Raw genomic sequence first — 18642 nt, 5'->3', positions numbered from 1 at the left:
ACGGGTTAGTGCCGTCTCCGTCATTTCAACTGGAGCTGAACGGGGGATATAGAGGAGTGTGCCAATGACGGGACCAGTATTGCATTTTCTTTTATATGGAAGATAAATCAACCCAGCAAACATTTTCCTCACACTAAACATAATGAAATGGAATAACCCATAACGAATGCTAATCATACTTTGGAAGCAAGGAATCAAATCCTGTAATTCGTAGAGAATTCCTGTTTGACCTTTAGCTGCGTTCACGTCAAGTCGTAGCGAAATGCTCGTAATCACGTGAATTCAACTTGTAAAAACCATTTGTGTCCTCGTAGAGCTCGAAATTAGCCTACAACTTGTACGCTGGGAAATTTTCTGAGAGCTCCTACTGGGACCACCTGACCATTGTAGAGTAATTTAGGAAATGAATGGAATGGAAAAGCATAATTCCTCAGACAGCTCAGAGTAGACGGGTTGTCATCTCCAAACGACGATAATCACGACATGGCGTGAACGCAGGCATTTGATTCCAAGTTCCAAGAGTTTTTCCATTAGCAATACATTAATTGGGGATTTCGACCTTATAACTGTGTCCTACACTGTAAACAAAGATCTGTAGTAAAGCAGAGGTACTGGCCAGTACATTATCCCACATTTCCATACAGGTGAAACACCTGCGAATCAATACGGAGCATAGTGACTTTACTTTTATATTTAGATGCACAATACAGCAACAAGCAATCAAAAAGACTCTTCTGTGTAAAGTCTTTTTTTTTTTTTTAAACCAAATTTGACAAGCGACATGGACATTTAGTTGGTAGCTTGGTTTTTACTTGGACACAGTGTAAGAGTATTAACTGTTAGCTTTTATACGAGTAAAAAGACCCCAAACATTGGCGCAGAACTCCACGAGCGTCAGACACGGAGAGAGACGAACATTAGAGAGAAGTGCTTGAGCGCTAAACACGCTACATGGAGAGCTTACGCTGCCGACATGCTCAGTGAGTGTCATTAGTTTCAATCCCGTATAACTATCTGTTACAAGACAGAAGTAGCTCGATACTAATGTCCGTGAGATCAGCACCATCGGTTATCCGTGCGCTCAAGAACGGTCTCTCCAAGCGTTCTCCTCCTCTCGTGTCTTCATACGAAACAGCCGTCCATTCAGTTTAACAGCGAAAGACTTAGCCTCACGTAAGAAACATATTTCAGTGCTTGTTTTTACATCACAGTTATCTTATCGATCTGTTTCCCTCAAAATAATCACAATTACAGTAAAACAATAAAAAAAAAATTAAAATGTTTATAAAAGAATTAATAAATATGAGGGCCAGCCTCTATGATTTGATGAATACACACAAACACACGCTCACAAATGCGCATTACGAAGCCTCTAGATCTCTAAACGGCATAAACGCATGTATTGAGAATATACTAGTATGCTAGAATGAAAGCAAAGGGCCTCGCTCATGATTCATAAATGATTGACGCGCACATCGTGTTTCAGAATCGAGCGGAACACATTTATGTGCAAATTGTTCGGAATGTCATTTGCATTAAGTTCAATGTGACAAAGAATGTTTTTATGAATGATAAAGCAGAGCATCATATATTTGAACGGTTTGAACGGTTTCTTGAAAGCAACCTGACGGATGAATATGAAAACTTGTGCAAAAAAATAGTTTCATTAATGATTTAGACCGAAAATCATTCTGGTGTTTCATGAAGGAGGCCCTCAGTGAGAGTGTTTGGTCTAATAAAGTTTCTTGTTCAGCCAAATGTTTGTCCAAGTTTAGCTCAAGAGATTAACCGTTAATAACACTCAGAATTAAACAATGTCAATTGTTGGCTCTTGTAAAACTTAATAGCGGAACAGAGTTGTATCCCCTCACACACACACACACACACCCCTTGTTTCAATATGAGGTGAGCACGTAGGCAGCAGCAGATTTCTCTAAATGCAAAGCATGCCAATGTGTTTGTGAAGGGCATTGTGTGGGAAACACTCTTAAAATATCTGCACAATGCAAGCAGGAACTAAAGGGGAAACCCCTCTGGAAGCACAAACCACAACATGTTTGTTCGTCAGACAACTATTTTCAATGGCCTGCAGACCCACATAAATACAGCTTGACAAATGTTGAATCTATCGAGTCAGAGCTGGTCCTTATCTACCTCCCATGACACACATTATCCCAGTGCACAGAGCGGAAATACCTGATCGTTCAGACGAAAGCGCGTTCTGCTGGCATTGCGGTGGTTTGTATACGGCTTGGGTTTGTCGATGCCATCGTGTGGCTTTTAGTCCATGTCTATTGGCTCTGATATGCTGGTGTACTCCTGAGAGTTGAGAACATTCACTTATGATAAATGCATTAAAAATGGCAAACCTATTGATGACTAATCTTGCGCTTATGGGCATGTCCAGTTTTGTGTTTAATCAAATGTCCCTCTCTCTAATACCATCTGTGATTCACAGCTGTGAGATACGCTAAAAGCTGCTGGCTATTTTCTTCTTTTTTTTAAGGCATTTGATACGCCCATCTTCACGGTTTAGTGGAATATACATCAACACATGAAAGAAAACTGTGCTAAGCCATTTCATGAGGTCACAATGTCAAGAAAAATCTGTGTTGTATGCGTTTGCCGGTAAATAAGCATGTTTATATTGTACAGCTAAAAAGGACTATGCGAGGTGTTGGTTTCCACACAAACGTGTGATGTTAGTAGCATCTACTGTGAGTATCAGTGCATGCTTATTTACTCTACATTTAATAAATGTATTTTTTTTTTTTTTGCATTTGTTAGTTTGATATTCTAACACACAGATCCAGCTGTGTTTGTTTCTGGCAGAGTAAAGGGCATAGTCCCCAAACCCTGCAATGGCTATTCTGAAGTGGTTTAGCATAACCGCCATCGACCTGTCCGATAACTTTTCTCGTTCCTGCTGTAAACATGTGACTCCCCCCCCCGGAGAAGCCTGATTAGAAGACACATCGCACCGGATCTGATCGGTCCGACGAGGGGAAACCAGCAGTTGGGGTTTTGGATTCCAGAACAGATCAATTTACATGATAGACAGACAGTGGATGGAAAAATAAAAGGTAAAAAAAAAATTAGGTGGAAAATAAAAAAATAAAAAAATTAAGTAAATGATAAAAGAAAAGACATGAGGATCTGTGGAATCACCCCCTTTCCTAAAGAAATAAGTAAAATCGATAAAGTGGTGTGGCATGTGGCATGTGTCTCTCCTGCCGTCCCGTGTGTGATGTCAGTAGTCAGCGATGGGCGCCAGGTCTCGGCTGAGCGTCACCGACACATTCGTGTAAAGACTCCTCCGGGACACTAGAGGGGAGTAATTCAAGTTATTGAGGCCATCCAGACTCTGTCTTTCCTTGGATCTACGAAGCAACTTGTATCTGAAAAGCAAAAGGAGATAATGTGCATAAGTCTTCAGCAACCTGTCGAAAACTGAAACTTGACATACGGGGCCCTGTTTAACGACGGGAAAAATGGTCAGCACTGTCTAAAAGGGTCGTCCCTATTCTCTTAATGAGGAATGGGTGTGTTTTGGCCGTAACGTGCAATAAACCAATCAGAGGCTCATCTCCCATTCCCTTTAAAAGCCAGTTGCGCTCGTGCCATTGCGGATTCGCTATTTACATGGAGGAATTTGCAAGCGGAAAGACTGAACGCTTCTCTAGCGAGGAAACGGATCTGCTCGTGCTCGAGGTTAAAGTGTAAGCGGGACAAAGCGTGTTGTGGACCCGCCTATAGGCGCACATTACTAACACGCTCTTTAAATAACAAAAATAATATTGCGCCATTGACTTTAGAGCAGGTTTCAGTTGGTCAATGGCTCAGTCTATTTCAGTTCCTCAAAATAGCAACGCGTCAACAATGCGCCAGAACACACACTTCGTTCTCAGACCAGCAGCGCATGGGGGAACAGATGGGTGCAAATGCATTTGCTATTTAAACAACGTGGCGCAGGACGTGAAAATGATAACTGCGTCAGGCTGAAACTAGCAAAACACACTAGTTTCACATATACTTGCATTGCACCGGTATATGATAGGGCCCATGAATGGAAATAGGAACGATTTACACAGAAATGTATTCTGCTCATGAATAAGGCCAAACCTTACAAAAGCCTTTTTCATTAAAGGTCCCGTTCTATGTGATCCCATGTTTCAAACTTTAGTTAGTGTGTAATGTTGTTGTTAGAGTATAAATAATATCTGTAAAATTATAAAGCTCAAAGTTCAATGCCAAGCGAGATATTTTATTTAACAGAAGTTGACTACAAAAAACGGCTGGATTGGACTACACCCCTATACATCCTGCTTTAATGATGTCACTAGAACCGTAACCTCCGCCCACAGGAACACAGGCGTATTGATGGCGAAATGTCAACAGACGTGGTTGATGTTTATCTATAATCGGATACCGCAAAAGTTTAATTCGAAGTTGTTAGTTTGCTCTGTCCATTTCACCACGGACTGTTTTTCTAACCTGGGATAATATCAAGCAGACTTCTCTCAGCGTTTCATACTGACGAAGGGGACTATTTCAACTATATTCCAGCAAGCGGTAAGTAGTGATTTAATATGGAAGTAGCGATCACTCTTCACATCGTTCGTTTCTCTTAGTAGGATGAAAATAATCTTACTTAAACTGTAATTAATATACAGAAAGCAATCAAAGAACAATCCCTTTCCAATCGCCCAAGCTATCAATCACACAGCGCGAGTTTATCTGGACACTTGCCAAAACTCGTTATGAAATCAATGACGCTGTTACACTGCACAACGAAGCTCTTACTGTATTTATATGCCTCATGTTTGCATTGGTGAAATCATTAGTGATAGTGAAGAAACTGCGTTGCAATGATAAGATCTTTCACGCGATCAACAGACTGTCATCTGCTCAGTGCTCGTCACTGCAACCTTTTATGTGATGGTAATAGATCTAAATACTTAAAAAACTTCTCATGATTCGTTAATCCAGATAGCTGTAAGTAATAGTAAAAACGTATAATAGCTGTAATAGTAAAAGTTTTCCAGATAGTTCCACATGTAATGCCAGATATTTCATATGCAAGCATTTTAGCCAATCACAGCAGAGGGCGTTTACACTGAAGTCTCTCAGCAGACACGCCCCTTCAAACAGAGTGTTCAAACCAGGGAATGAAATCAGGCTAGGAAATATGCCTTTTATTTCTAAATTATAACAATTTTTGATCTAAAAAACATACTAACATTATAAGGGCACCCCTGGAAACATTATAAAATAATAAAAATAATCCATGGAATGGGACCTTTAAATACAATTCAATGCAATAATGAGAATCATGACATTCTAGAAGCCAACAATCCGTCCGACATCACCAAACTACATGCGTCCAGGATGTCTTTTGGGACGTGGCATAAGAAATGGAGACTTCAGACATTCAGAAGAAGAGGCCTGTTCTCAACGTACCTGCCCAGAAACTGCACCTCTCCTCGGTGGTGGTGTGGTATAGACATGTAGCGGCCCAGTTCTCCATGAGGACGACTCACTTTGTAGCCGGCGAACTGAACCCTGAAAAGAAACACACATATTAGAGTCAACAAAGTCTCAGGCCACTGCACAAACTATCAAAGTGTCTATTTGCAATATTTACTATGAACTATTTATGATACTCTATAACTACTCTATTAACTAAACTCTATCGATGCAACATCACACAAAAGCAATAGATTGTGGTTACAATAGATTTGGCCAAGATTAATTTATTCTATGTTTCATAACGGGGGTTAGACAAAACAAAGTGAGCAGTGTTTGGCTATCCTGGGCAATCAGTGTACGTCTTTAAAACTACAGAGAGAATATACTTTCAGTCGACTTTTTATATGAAATATACTTACATTTATATAAGTGTACTTGGTTTATACTGACAAGAATACAGAAACGTATATTTGGCCCATACTTGTACTTAATATTTTGATCGAGATTTATGGTACAACGGTGCTTTTCACTGCTCCCAGTGTATGATTGCAGAAAAAATATATATGTTTGTATTGAACATTTATGGAGCAACAGATTTTGTGTGCAAATAAATCATAAAAGTGGTTAATATTGTTTAAAAATCGTATAAATGTATGAGGTGGAGAGGGGGGGTATTTGTATTATACAAATACTTTAGGTAAAATAATGTTTTTAATAATTTCTTAAGTTAATACTTGTTCGAAATAATCACTTTAGCAAAGTTTGTACAATTTTTTCTTGATTTTGATATATAAAAGAATATTTTTTTTGTGCAATAAATACACTGTCATTAAAATATGGTAATTTGGAAATATATATTAAAAGATTCTAAAATAATTGAAAGAGATCCCATAAAGATTTAATATAGATTTACAGTAGCAACAATAAATTATATTATATTGTATTATATGATATGATATGATTAATTTCATATTTTTTTAAATATGATGTTTTCATTATAATTATGGTGAAAATCTATAAGGTTAATAAAACCCAACTTCACATATGATATTTGCCATCTGAATCAAACCATGTCATGTCAACTAATGGAAAAGTCAGCCAGATATTTATTATTATGTTAATTATGTCTTTTACCCCAAATACCATACGTTTACATATTCTTCTACAGTTGAAAACCTGTTGCTTTAATTACCTTAAACAAAATTGAAAAACATTAACAAGACCTTTGTCTCAAAATATAGTCAATAATTTTAGCGATTCTCGTTTGCTACTTAAATCTACAACATAAAAAAATAAAATAAAAAAAAACACATCGAATATTAGATCAAATTAGCTGTACCCTCCTTAAGAAAAGTGTAATTAGTTGGCTTGAAACTGATAACAGACAAACATTTGGCAGATTTTATTGATTATTCTTCAATGGTGTGAGTAAAGTATATGTATGATGTTCATTACTAACACTTTACAATAAGGTTAATTAGTTTACATTATTTGACTACCTTAGTTAACATGAACTAAAAATGAACAACACTTTTACAGCATTTATTCATCTTATTTAATATGAATTTCAACATTTACTAATACGTTATTAAAATCAAAGGTTGTGTTTGTTAACATTAGTTAATGCACTGTGAACTAACATGAACAAACAATGAACATCAGTATTTTTGTTAACTAACATTAACAAAGATTAATAAATACTGTAACAAATGTTACATTGTAAGTTCATGAACCTTATTGTAAAGAGTTACCAGTTAATTTAAAGAAAACATGTATCACTGTAAAATGATGTTTACTGAGATTACATGTACACATATATGAATAAGTGATCTAGAAGGATATAGCTAGTTAACTAACAGTATAATGCATATGCATTTGTAGTATAAATAACAGTTGCAATAGAAAAGGAAACTTAAATGTAAACTTAAAGTGTCAAAGTCTACTTATAATTTTAAGTATACTTTAATCTAGTCCTAAGAAGAAGTATGGATGTGGGACACTTACAAATATACCAGCAGTTCATTCATTCTAGTATACTATATTTAAATATATTCACTGTACTGATGAAATTAACTTATTGTTTTTCTTTTTTTGTGTGTAAAAGTAGTCATGTAATCTGGGAGCGTCTCTTTGGAAAAGTTATTGTAAAACCCTATTATTTGCCCTGAGGCGTTTGGAGCTCGTACCTGTGCCAAAGGTCGTCGTCTTCCCCTCCCCAGCCCCAGAAAGCGTTGGGAAAGCCGTTTATCTTCCGGAACTGATCCGTGGTCATCCCGCTCACGCCGCCAAAGAACTCATCATAGGGAAGCCTGTACATGTCCCGGGAGACGAATGATTCACACACTCAACAGCATTTCAAAATGTGAGGATGTGAGGAAAATGGTGTATTGTGGAAACTTACATGTAAGAGTACTTGTTGAGTTTGACCGCAAAGTGTCTTGGCATGTCACCACAGCCATAGTAGTTGCGGTCGTTCTCCAGAATGTGGTCAACATCGTGGAATATCACGCAATCCCAGTTCAAGTCCTTCATGGCCTCTTTGAACCCGACATTAAACAGCATGGCACGATTGAACGGTTCGTTTCCGGCCTGTACACACACACACACACACACACACACCTTTACTCTAAGCACTATTGTAAAATGACTAGATGAAACAGGACTGCTTTAGTGCTGCCCATGACAGTGGCAATCTTGCAGTAGCACATATTAGCAGAATGAATGTGTGTAAATCATTTATAAAACCGTTTTTAGAAATGGTGTGTCAGTCCAAACTTTATGGGTGTGTTTACAAAAGCTAACGAGGACTCTAAAGATCTCAGCCGGTGAGATTTACTGTGTTACTCTCACCTGTTCAATGACGTAGAAGCCGAACTGCAGTCTCTGTCTCTGCAGCGCTGGGATCAGATGACGGAAAAGTATCGGAAGGTGCTCAAAGCGATTTCGGAAAGGAACCAGGATGGCCACCTAAAACACGTGAAATGGGAAAAACAACAGCAAAAATGAGGAAATATCAATTCAGAAAACACACTTGAATTACCCGTGTGTTCAACGTGCAAAGATTCCCACAGTTCAGCAGTGTGATGTTGCAATACACATTCAAATATATGACGTATTTAGGGTCACTGTTGTCAGGTGTGTGTGTGTGTGTGTGTGTGTGTGCGTGTGCATGTTAGGCGTATACAGGTGCTGGTCATAACATTAGAATATCATCAAAAAGTTTATTTATTTCAAGAATTCAACTTAACAGGTGAAACTAATATATTATATAGACTCATTACATGCAAAGTGGGATATTTCAAGCCTTTATTTGTTATAATTTTGATGATTACGGCTTACAGCTTATGAAACCCACGAAATCAAAATCCCAGAAAATTTGAATATTACATGAAATCACACAGTAATTACACAGTAATACCATGGTCATTGAACCAGGTTTTGGTTCTTTTGGCAGTGTGGGCAGGTGCAAATCCTGCTGGGAAATGAAGGAAGCATCTCCATAAAGCTTGTCTGCTGAAGGAAGCATGAAGTGCTCTGAACATGTCCTGGTAGACGGCTGCGTTGAGCGGACAGCACAGTGGACCAACACCAGCCGATGACCAACACAGACTGTGGAAACTTCACACTGGACTTCAAGCATCTTGGATTGTGTGCCTCTCCATTCTTCCTCCAGACTCTGGGACCTTGGTTTCCAAATGAGATGCAAAATTTGCTCTCATCAGAAAAGAGGACTTTGGTCCACTGTGCTTTATTAAATCCAGAGTCAACGCAGCCGTCTACCAGGACATCTTCAGAGCACTTCATGCTTCCTTCATTTTCCAGCAGGATTTGCACCTGCCCACACTGCCAAGAACCAAAACCTGGTTCAGTGACCATGGTATTACTGTGTAATTACTGTGTGATTTCATGTAATATTCAAAAATTTTGAAATCCTGTTTTCGTGGGTTTCATAAGCTGTAAGCCGTAATCATCAAAATTATAACAAATAAAGGCTTGAAATATCTCACTTTGCATGTAATGAGTCTATATAATATATTAGTTTCACCTGTTAAGTTGAATTCTTGAAATCAAATGTTGTATTCAAATGTTATGACCAGCACCTGTATACTGAATATTTAAGATATATTTGATATTTATTTGGTGTCTTCTAAAGGCTGTCCCAATCTCGTATCTGATTTAAAAATCACAAATACAAAAAATACTGATGAGAGTTTGATTCGTTTCCATGAAATCCTGCAGTTATTTTTGTCCATTTCAATGAATTGCTTCATTACACTGATTCACTGACTAAACCTGCTTCATCACTCAGTGTTGAATTTCCCATTTAGCATTCTTAATTTTAGTTTTAAATTGATATTTCTTTTTATTTTAGTTGTTATGTATTATAATATGGCCTGGTTTCACAGACAGGGTTTAGATTAAGCCAGGATTAGGCCTAGGATTAGGACACGTAAGTAGCTTTTATGAACGTGCCTTTAAAAAACATAACTGGTGTGCATCTTGAGACAAAACAATGGCACTGATATATTTTAAGTCTTACGCCTTGTCTGTGAAACCGGGGATATATATGTATATTATTATATTGAAGCATGTCAATGAAATAATAAAAAAAATAAAAAAATAATTGTACTTCTCACATAAAGCATTTTAAATGAACTATGCAACAATTGCTGTTTGCAGATGAATCACTCAAACCCAAATGAACAGTCTTTTGAACTGTGGTTTTAACCAGACGAAGAGAAGCGAGCATCTCGCAACAGAGCTTTTCATGCAACAGCCTTTTTTTCTCACTGGTTGAGATCTTTATCTCTAACCACAACACTTCTCAAGAAGGAAAGATAAAGTTTGGCACCAGAGAGGTGTTTTCACTAACCTTCCAGCGTGGGAGACAGTCGTGAGGTTTCCAGTGGCCTCCGAGAGAAAGACTCGGATCTGCCCGATCCAGAAGTTTCTCCACTTCAGACAGAGAGATCTCGCTCATGTTCACCTTCAGCCGGTCCTCTGACAGACAGGAGGAGAGAACACTCATCACTGCTGATCTTATAAGCACATATGTAGCTGATGACACCAGGAACACGCACAAGCTCTCTATCAAAACCTTGTGAAAACCTAGTTTTTCTTTCGGTAGCCATGACAGCCATACTGGATGTCAGTGTAGTTTATGATTGCACATTATTACATGGCTTGGTTGAATTCCAATGTAGAATGAGATGTTTTATTTCTTGATAACACACCACTGCTAAGTATAACACACCTTTGCCAAGAAAAACACACCGTTGCCAAAAAAAACAGAGCGTTGCTATGAACGCAGGAACTCAATAAACAAGCAATAAACAATACAATAAGCAATAAACTCCTTTTTAAATCAATATTTTGTGTCAAATTATTGATTTATTTGGTAGGTAGCCATGTAATAAGCGGGATAATGTAGAGCGAGGCGGTTGTTATAGCGAATATCAACCGCCTCGCTCTACATTATCCCTTACTTATACTACGGGGCTGTTGAATGCTTGATTCTGATTGGTTACTTTTTTTTTTTTTTTGGTTGATGAATGTCCTAATTTGTGCAATTATTTTCAGGGAAACGCACGGCTAAAGTAGTTCCAGCAGGTCTTACTTATTGTGTTGTGCCATAAAATTACATTTTATTATGTATTATGCATGTATTAGTTATATGGAAAAGCACATATCACTTTCTCATGCTCTCTCTCCCACTCACACACACACACACACACACACACACACACACACACACACACACACACACACGCACACTTGTGTGATGTCAGCGCTGCTCTGACGATTTTATCAGTAAAATAGTTTAGCAACTTAAAGCTACATGACGCTTCTCACTAGCGAGGTGCAGATTAGGAGCTATTAGTAGACACTGGTGAACACAGTTAAGAGACACACACTGCGGTAACTCACACACGCTTAATCTCTCTCTCTCTCTCTCTCTCTCTCTCTCTCTCTCTCTCATATTAATAACTGCATTAGTCTGCTAGTATTAGTGGCTCAAGTCGCTGTTACTAACTCTAAAATAACTTTTTGTAATTAGCAACGGGGGCGTGAGATGAGATGCGTAAGAAATTAGTCTCACACACAAGAGCGTTTCAAGGAAACCTGACAAACGTCTTGAAATACATCATCTGAGCAATGTCCTGATGTGTGGTAACTGAAGTATAAGCGTAATAATTGACTTAATCGTTATCAAACTGATTCCAGTTCACATGGATCCACGGAAACAACTTAAATTCTGTATTATGCCGGCCACACCAGTAATTTGGCGATGTCAATTTGTAACGAAAGACTGTGCACATATATACGCAAGCGCACATACACTGTAAAAAATTTGCTGTAGTTATGCAGCTGTTTGCCAGTAACTTACTGTAGATTTAAATTGATGCTATTTACTGGCAACAGTTTGTTCAAAGTTAAATGAACATTAAACATTAACAAGTCTTTGTCTTTACAGAATAAAACTATAAAATAACAATCTAATGCAAAGCATTCTGGGAACCAGAAATCTTCATCAACCTTTTTCTGTTTTTCCTTCAGATTTTGGTTCCCAGAATGCTTTGCATGAGGCTGTTATTTTAGTTTTATTCTGTAAAGATAAAGACTTGTTAATGTTTAATGTTCATTTAATTTTGAACAAATTGTTGCCAGTAAATAACATCAATTTAAATCTACAGTAAGTTACTGGCAAGTAGCTGCCAGTAATACTGTAATTTCTACAGATTTTTCTAACAGTGTACATATAGACCTTCTGTAGCCCCGCCTCTTTTCAGCGCGGCACTCGTTGTCTTTTGACATCCGGTTTGTATTTTCACAGCGATCTTGCGCATTTATGAATGAACGGCTCGTTTTAAAATCTTCCCGGTCGAGTGACATTTGTTAAGTCATCTGCTTTTGCAGTGCAATCCTCATGATAACTTTCGTTAACTTTTCATTAAGTAAATCCACTTCAAAAGCTAATTACTCCTGGACAGCAGCGCCATAGAAATATACAGAGCGACCGAAAAAAACGAAAGTTCAAAGACAATATTCTAAAGATGGCGGCGCCCTCGTTTCTCTGGCGCATAAGGTCTATAGCAGGCGTTCTCAACCCTGGTCCTCGAGGGCAACTTTCCTGCAGAGTTTAGCTCCAACCCTAATCAAACACACCTGAACCAGCTAATTAAGCTCTTCAGGATTACGAGAGAGCTACAGACAGGTGAGCTTGATCAAGGTTGGAGCTAAACTCTGCAGGAAAGTGGCCCTCGAGGACCAGGGTTGAGAACGCCTGGTCTATAGACTGAACACATAATATGCATGTGCACGCCATCACCGTTTTCACAGATTCGCGGTTTTGAATTTTACACGGATATTATAACGTTTTTCAAAATGTTTCAAAACTTGCACCACGTTCTGGAGCCACCAAACGCTGTCGTCATGCAAATGAATGGCCAGGACACATTAACCCCTTAACGCCTACTGTCGCAAATTTGCAACAAACCCCTTCCATTCAGACTGCAGGCGAGATAGCGTGTGTTTTCCCCCAATGCCTGTTTGTGCACATTCGATACATACCTAGGAACATTTTGCACGCACTGGTTTCTCGTAGGAGCGGTCGGAGTGGAAACTACATCCGGTTCACCGAAGCTAATATTTGGTTTGCAAAATCCGCATATCAAGGGCGCAAATGTGGAGAAATTGCCCAAAATGAAAAAAAGTTGTGCTAAGATAAAAATATGTACTAGCTTATTGATTGCTTCTATAGCTATGTTATTCATATAGACTTCATGTGACGAATATTTTTTACGTACTTTGTAGATTTCTGTTTGTAGCAAATTTGCGACATTGGTCCATAACGGCTGGATTTGGCTAATGGCTACATATTATAATAATGCTATATTTAGATGGTTTCAGGCCAAATATATATATTTTTTTTACAAAAAAATGGCATGTTAGGATATAACACTATAAGAATATATAATGTATGCACTGGAGAAACAAGGAAAGAGTTAAACAGAGTGTAACATGGAATGTATAAAAACTACTGTCAATGTTAGGGAGTAGGAGAGTGTTTTGTTTCTTGCTGTTGTCAAGATTCATTAATTTGTCAATTAAAGTTTATAAGTTCTAACAACTTTGTGCCATGAATAAAATCTACATACCTGAGATGGGAAAATGTGTTTTATTAATGTTACCATTTTGTAAAAAACATTACCCTAAATGCCCGTTGTTGCAAATTTGCAACATACCAAAAATTCTATTTATTTGGTGTGCAAAAGTGAAATTGATAATATCAACATTATTTACCATCCACTTAAAGGCAAAAACACACATAATTTATTTTTTTATATACAGCTATATAAATTCAGGCGTTAAGGGTAAACATCATTTCCATAATGACCAACACAATCCACCAACAGCAGTGCAGATTAGCTTCTGTAAATAATGGAGCAAATGCCAGTAAATTGACGAGCGCAAACCTTAGTGAATCACCTTGCAGGATTCATTGAAATACTCTCCTCACATATTTTTTGCATGAAAAGGAAACTCCTACAGATGAATATGCAGTTCAGCCACAAAAATAACCTTGTCCACGCCTTTTCAGCGCTAACTTTTCACTGCGCGTCTTTAGTGAATCCCGACAGTAGTTTTTTTTAACACCAAAAAGGTGTTTTGTAAAGCGGTTAGTAAACCAGCTGTCCGTGAGTCTGTGCACTTACTCATGGAGGGCAGTTTCTCCGGGCAGACGTGATCCGGCTTGTACGTGAAGCCCAGCGGGAGGAAAGGAGTGGAGGGATCTTCTGTCTCGTTGAAGTTAAACTCATACGTGTAGTCTAGAGAATGAGAGAATCAAACAGTCATGTACATCACAAACATCTCCAGCACTGTCTTCCCTAAAGCCTGCCGTATCCTGACGCAGTGTTTCTCAACTCCAGCCCTCGAGTCGGGATCCACATCCCACAATGTTTTAGATGTCTCCCTATTCAACACGCTGAGCCTCTGAGGAGTCGAATCCGTGGAAAGCTTTCTGGGAGGTGGATCAGTCGAGTCCTAAAGCTCATCTTACATCTTTTACATACATCTTATTGAACAATTTCATCAAATCAATGTCGCAAAGTACTTTGTTAAGTACGGGTACACTGGCTTAAAAGCTGCCTTGTTTTATGAATGAAACATATGACTGGCTAAAGTCTCTTTCTACAGAGCATGGGATTGGAAAACTTTTTTGGTAACACTTTATAATACTGTTCCTTCATTAATGAATAACTACACAGGCACAAATGAGTAACGCACTAGTAACATTCTAGTAACTACTATTAACTAACAAGAAACTCTGATTAACACAGTAAGTAATAGCGCTCAGTCTATGTGTTAGTTCACTATTAGCTAATCAATAACTACTATTTTTCATACTTCACTGAAGACTATATACAGGTTCATAATATTAATAATGCACAATTTATAATAAAAGGTAACCTTCTAAAGGAACTACTAATAATTTGGATCAGTATTATAAAGTGAAAAACCTGATAACTAATATTGACTGAAGTCATTGTACGCTTTTGAGATTTTTGTAAGATCTTGAATAGTAATTCCTTCAGATGGATTTGGAAACACTAGTCATTACTAGTGTGTTCCCATGATCTTCACTTTAGATACTGATCCAGATAACTAGTAGTTCCTTTAGAAGGATGTATTAACACTTGACTAATGAGTTACAATAACCTTATATTATACATGATGCATTGTTAATATTAATAATGAACCTGTATATAGAAGTCTTCAGTGAAGTATGAAAAAAACAGTAGTTATTGATTAGCAAATAGTGAACTTCCACATTCAACTGAGCGCTATTAGTTACTAATTCATTCATCAGAGTTTCTTGTTAGTTAATTAATAGTTATTAGAATGTTAACACTGTGTTACTCATTTGTCCCTGTGTAGTTATTCATTAATGAAGGAACAGTGTTATTTTTTTGTTAAATTTTTGGGGTCTCAGAAGGATCTCATAACACGTTTATCTGGTGAGGATATGCCACGATGGTGTGCTCTCTGTTGTTTAAGATGATGGTGAGAACACATCAGGAGTGTTTGTACCTGTGCCGTTGACGCTGTAGGCACTGCGGACCATCTGCTCAATCACCTGAGCTCCCATTTTCCTGATCTGGATTCCCCGGGCCTGAGCCATGAACAGGTATTCATTAACTGATGGAGAGAGAGAGAGAGAGAGAGAGAGAGAGAGAGAGAGAGAGAGAGAGTTATACCACTAGAATAACTGTATACTGTACATACTGTACTGGCACAACACATTATTATGATTATGGCCATCAGTCTGCAGCTGCTGTGAGACATGTATAACATTTGGGCCATAAACACGAGTTCATCTTCAAAAAGAACAGCAAGAGAGAAGAACATTTCCTACTTATAGGAATATTTAATGAAATGTCACGGAGATGATAACGTTTTTAACGTGTGTCTTGGAACCTACTTCAAAGTCTGCGTTCTGGAGCCACCGAACACTGTCGTCGAGCAAATGAACGTCCAGAACGCATTCAACGTTTTCTGTTTTGGTGTCGTGTTAGCGGCCCCTAAGTTAATAACTAATGATCTTTGCAACGGAAGTGAATCAATCTAACTTTAGCTGGACAATAACTTTATTATAGAGCTGCTGTAAAGCCAAAACAACCTCTGTTACTGTAATTTCCTATTATCACTGTAAAGCAGCTTTGAAACAATCTTGTTGAAAGCACTATATAAATGAAGATGACTTGACTTGTTGACTTGAAAAGGAGATGTTAGGAAGGATGTTCATGCTGCTCTTTTCTATGTAATGAAAGTGAATGGTGACGTGGGCTCTTCCAGTGTGTGACAGTAATACACAACACTTGTGTGATATATTCAAGTGTTCTCAAGCCATGTGATAGGAAAAGTTATTCATTATAAATTTAAATTCTTCCCATACACTACTTAAGTATGCACATTGTGGCCGAGGAGAAGAGAATAGTGAATATCTCGCTCACATGCTTTCACAGGACGAAGCACACAAGCTATGGACTACTTTTATAGTATGTTTATTTTTGTGTGTGTCATTTTTCAAGCTCGAGCCTCATTATTACATTTCACTGTATTGAAAATAAAATAAAATAATTTGTTCCATGAAAAAAAAAAAAAAATATATATATATATATATATATATATATGTGTGACATGAATGACATGAGGGTGACACAGTGCTATTATTAATTTAATTTAATTTAATTTAATTTAATTTAATTTAATTTAATTTAATTTAATTTAATTTAATTTAATTTAATTTAATGAAAACCAGTCAATTGATTAAGAAATATTGCAGGTGTTTCTTCATCCCCCTCCATTATATCCCTCACGGCCCAGTCCACATCACTCAATGGCGACTGCGTGGTGTTAACCCGCTGAAAATCCCAGCATGCCGTTCTGTGTTGGTCTTTTCAGCAGGCGAGAAAGGAGCGAATGCAATGATTGGCTACAATAAAGAGCCAAAAAATATATCTTTTTTTTACTACAGTGTAAATATATCAAATAATGTACACATATTGTATGCAAAGTGCAACACTTTTAACAAATCTATTTGCATAGTGGTGTTGTTGTTGGGTGAGAAACCCACAGGCGGGGTGTGTTGCTGTGAACGCAGTCTCACACGTTCAACTCTTTCATTCATTCAAACCTTTTTTTCCGGCATTAATGTTTGATTTTTGTATCAGCAAGATCAAATGTGGTGTGCCATCATTTAATGCTGGACTCCGTCCTTCACGAGTTTGAGTGTGTGTGTGTGTGTCCTGTGCAGTCACAAGGCCGCACAGATAAAGCAGAAAACAATCGCTCTTTATGTGCAGAAATGAGTGTCCCTCAGATAACCCAGAACACAGCTTCATGCTCACACTCTGAGTGAGTGTGTGTATCTCTACATTTACAACTGCAGTCTCTCCCTGAAACACTGAACACGGCCACAACCCTCATTCCAGTGAGATCTCGTGCAGAAGCTCTGGAGGAGTCAGCGGGACAGTATGTGGTTAATACTGCACTGTACAAGAACTCAACTCATAGTGTGCATTTTTATTTTATTTTACTTAGCTTCCAAAATCGGAGATAATTTAATTTTGTCAATTTGAAATACACTGGACATAAACACAGTAAATTAAAGGTATAGTGGAGGATTTTCTTTTTCCGGGTGGATCATCAAGACTATTGGTCCTCCTAATTGTCAATCATTCTGGTGATATGTTACGTAAGGCCGTCGTATACGTGCTTGCAAGTAAGCATGTATGAGCGATGCCGACAGCAAATTGTAAACAGAGCATGCATGAGGAGAACTGGGCTCGTGCATGCTCTCTCGCACACGTTTAATAGGCGTTCCCTCTCGGGAGCAGGTAGAGTGTTGCGCATGTGCAAGTGGAGAGGGCGGTTCTTTTCTAAAATTCGGAAAAATCCTCCACTATACCTTTAAGTTTAGTTTATTTGCAGTAAACAATAGTAAAACATTTTTTTTACAGAGCTCATCTCTGTTTAAAATTATATTTTTTTACATACACACATGCTACAACAGCTTTAACATTCTGTTCAAACACACTCAAACTCGGACACACACACACACACACGCACGCACGTGAAAGACTGAAATCTTTTATGTACAACTTTGTGAAAACAGTTTTTACAGCATACATTGGATGTATCCTCAAACCATCAGGAATTATGGTATTGAAAGTACCTTATTCATCAATAATGTTACAAGAGGCTGTGGCAGAGTTGCCAACACTCACATTCAGCGTGAGACTCACGCGATTGACACTTTCACACGCTCTCACGCCACGCATCCATTTTCTCACGCACAGACAAATTGCAAAGCAAAGAGGACACGGAAGACTGTTGTACGTCCCAGGAATCACTTAGCGACAGCCATATATGAACGCAATGATTTTTATTAACAGAGCTCTAGTTGCCAACACCACATATCCGGGTCAAAATCACCATAAAGTGCCTTTGAGACTTCACAATTTCCACAAAAAAATCGGAGATTTTCCATTTAACTTCATATGTGTTGTATTAAGGAGACATTAGGCTGTTAGAAATGCATATTGGTCAAGCTCCAGCACTTTTTATAAATGAACTGCAAGCTGACAATATACGAGCAAACCATAA

The 18642-nt window shown here is 38.0% G+C and overlaps 1 protein-coding gene across 1 annotated transcript in view; it reads right to left on the bottom strand.

The window, feature by feature from the left end:
* Positions 1 to 2503: 2503 nt before the first annotated feature.
* The window catches only part of b4galt5 (UDP-Gal:betaGlcNAc beta 1,4- galactosyltransferase, polypeptide 5), a 44711-nt gene continuing 28572 nt past the window's right edge, over positions 2504 to 18642 (bottom strand). The window contains exons 2-9 of the mRNA XM_084429016.1: positions 15565 to 15672; positions 14187 to 14300; positions 10343 to 10470; positions 8320 to 8436; positions 7871 to 8058; positions 7656 to 7778; positions 5461 to 5562; positions 2504 to 3398 (exon numbers count right to left, since the gene is read on the bottom strand). Of these exons, the coding sequence (XP_084285142.1) occupies positions 3251 to 3398; positions 5461 to 5562; positions 7656 to 7778; positions 7871 to 8058; positions 8320 to 8436; positions 10343 to 10470; positions 14187 to 14300; positions 15565 to 15672 (1028 nt within the window). The 3' untranslated portion in view covers positions 2504 to 3250. The remainder of the gene's footprint in view (positions 3399 to 5460; positions 5563 to 7655; positions 7779 to 7870; positions 8059 to 8319; positions 8437 to 10342; positions 10471 to 14186; positions 14301 to 15564; positions 15673 to 18642) is intronic.

This window comes from Rutilus rutilus (genome assembly GCF_951802725.1).
Source record: "Rutilus rutilus genome assembly, chromosome: 13".
Taxonomy (NCBI): domain Eukaryota; kingdom Metazoa; phylum Chordata; class Actinopteri; order Cypriniformes; family Leuciscidae; genus Rutilus; species Rutilus rutilus.
Note: the sequence above shows the minus strand (reverse complement) of the source record. Positions and strands in the feature narration are given on the sequence as shown.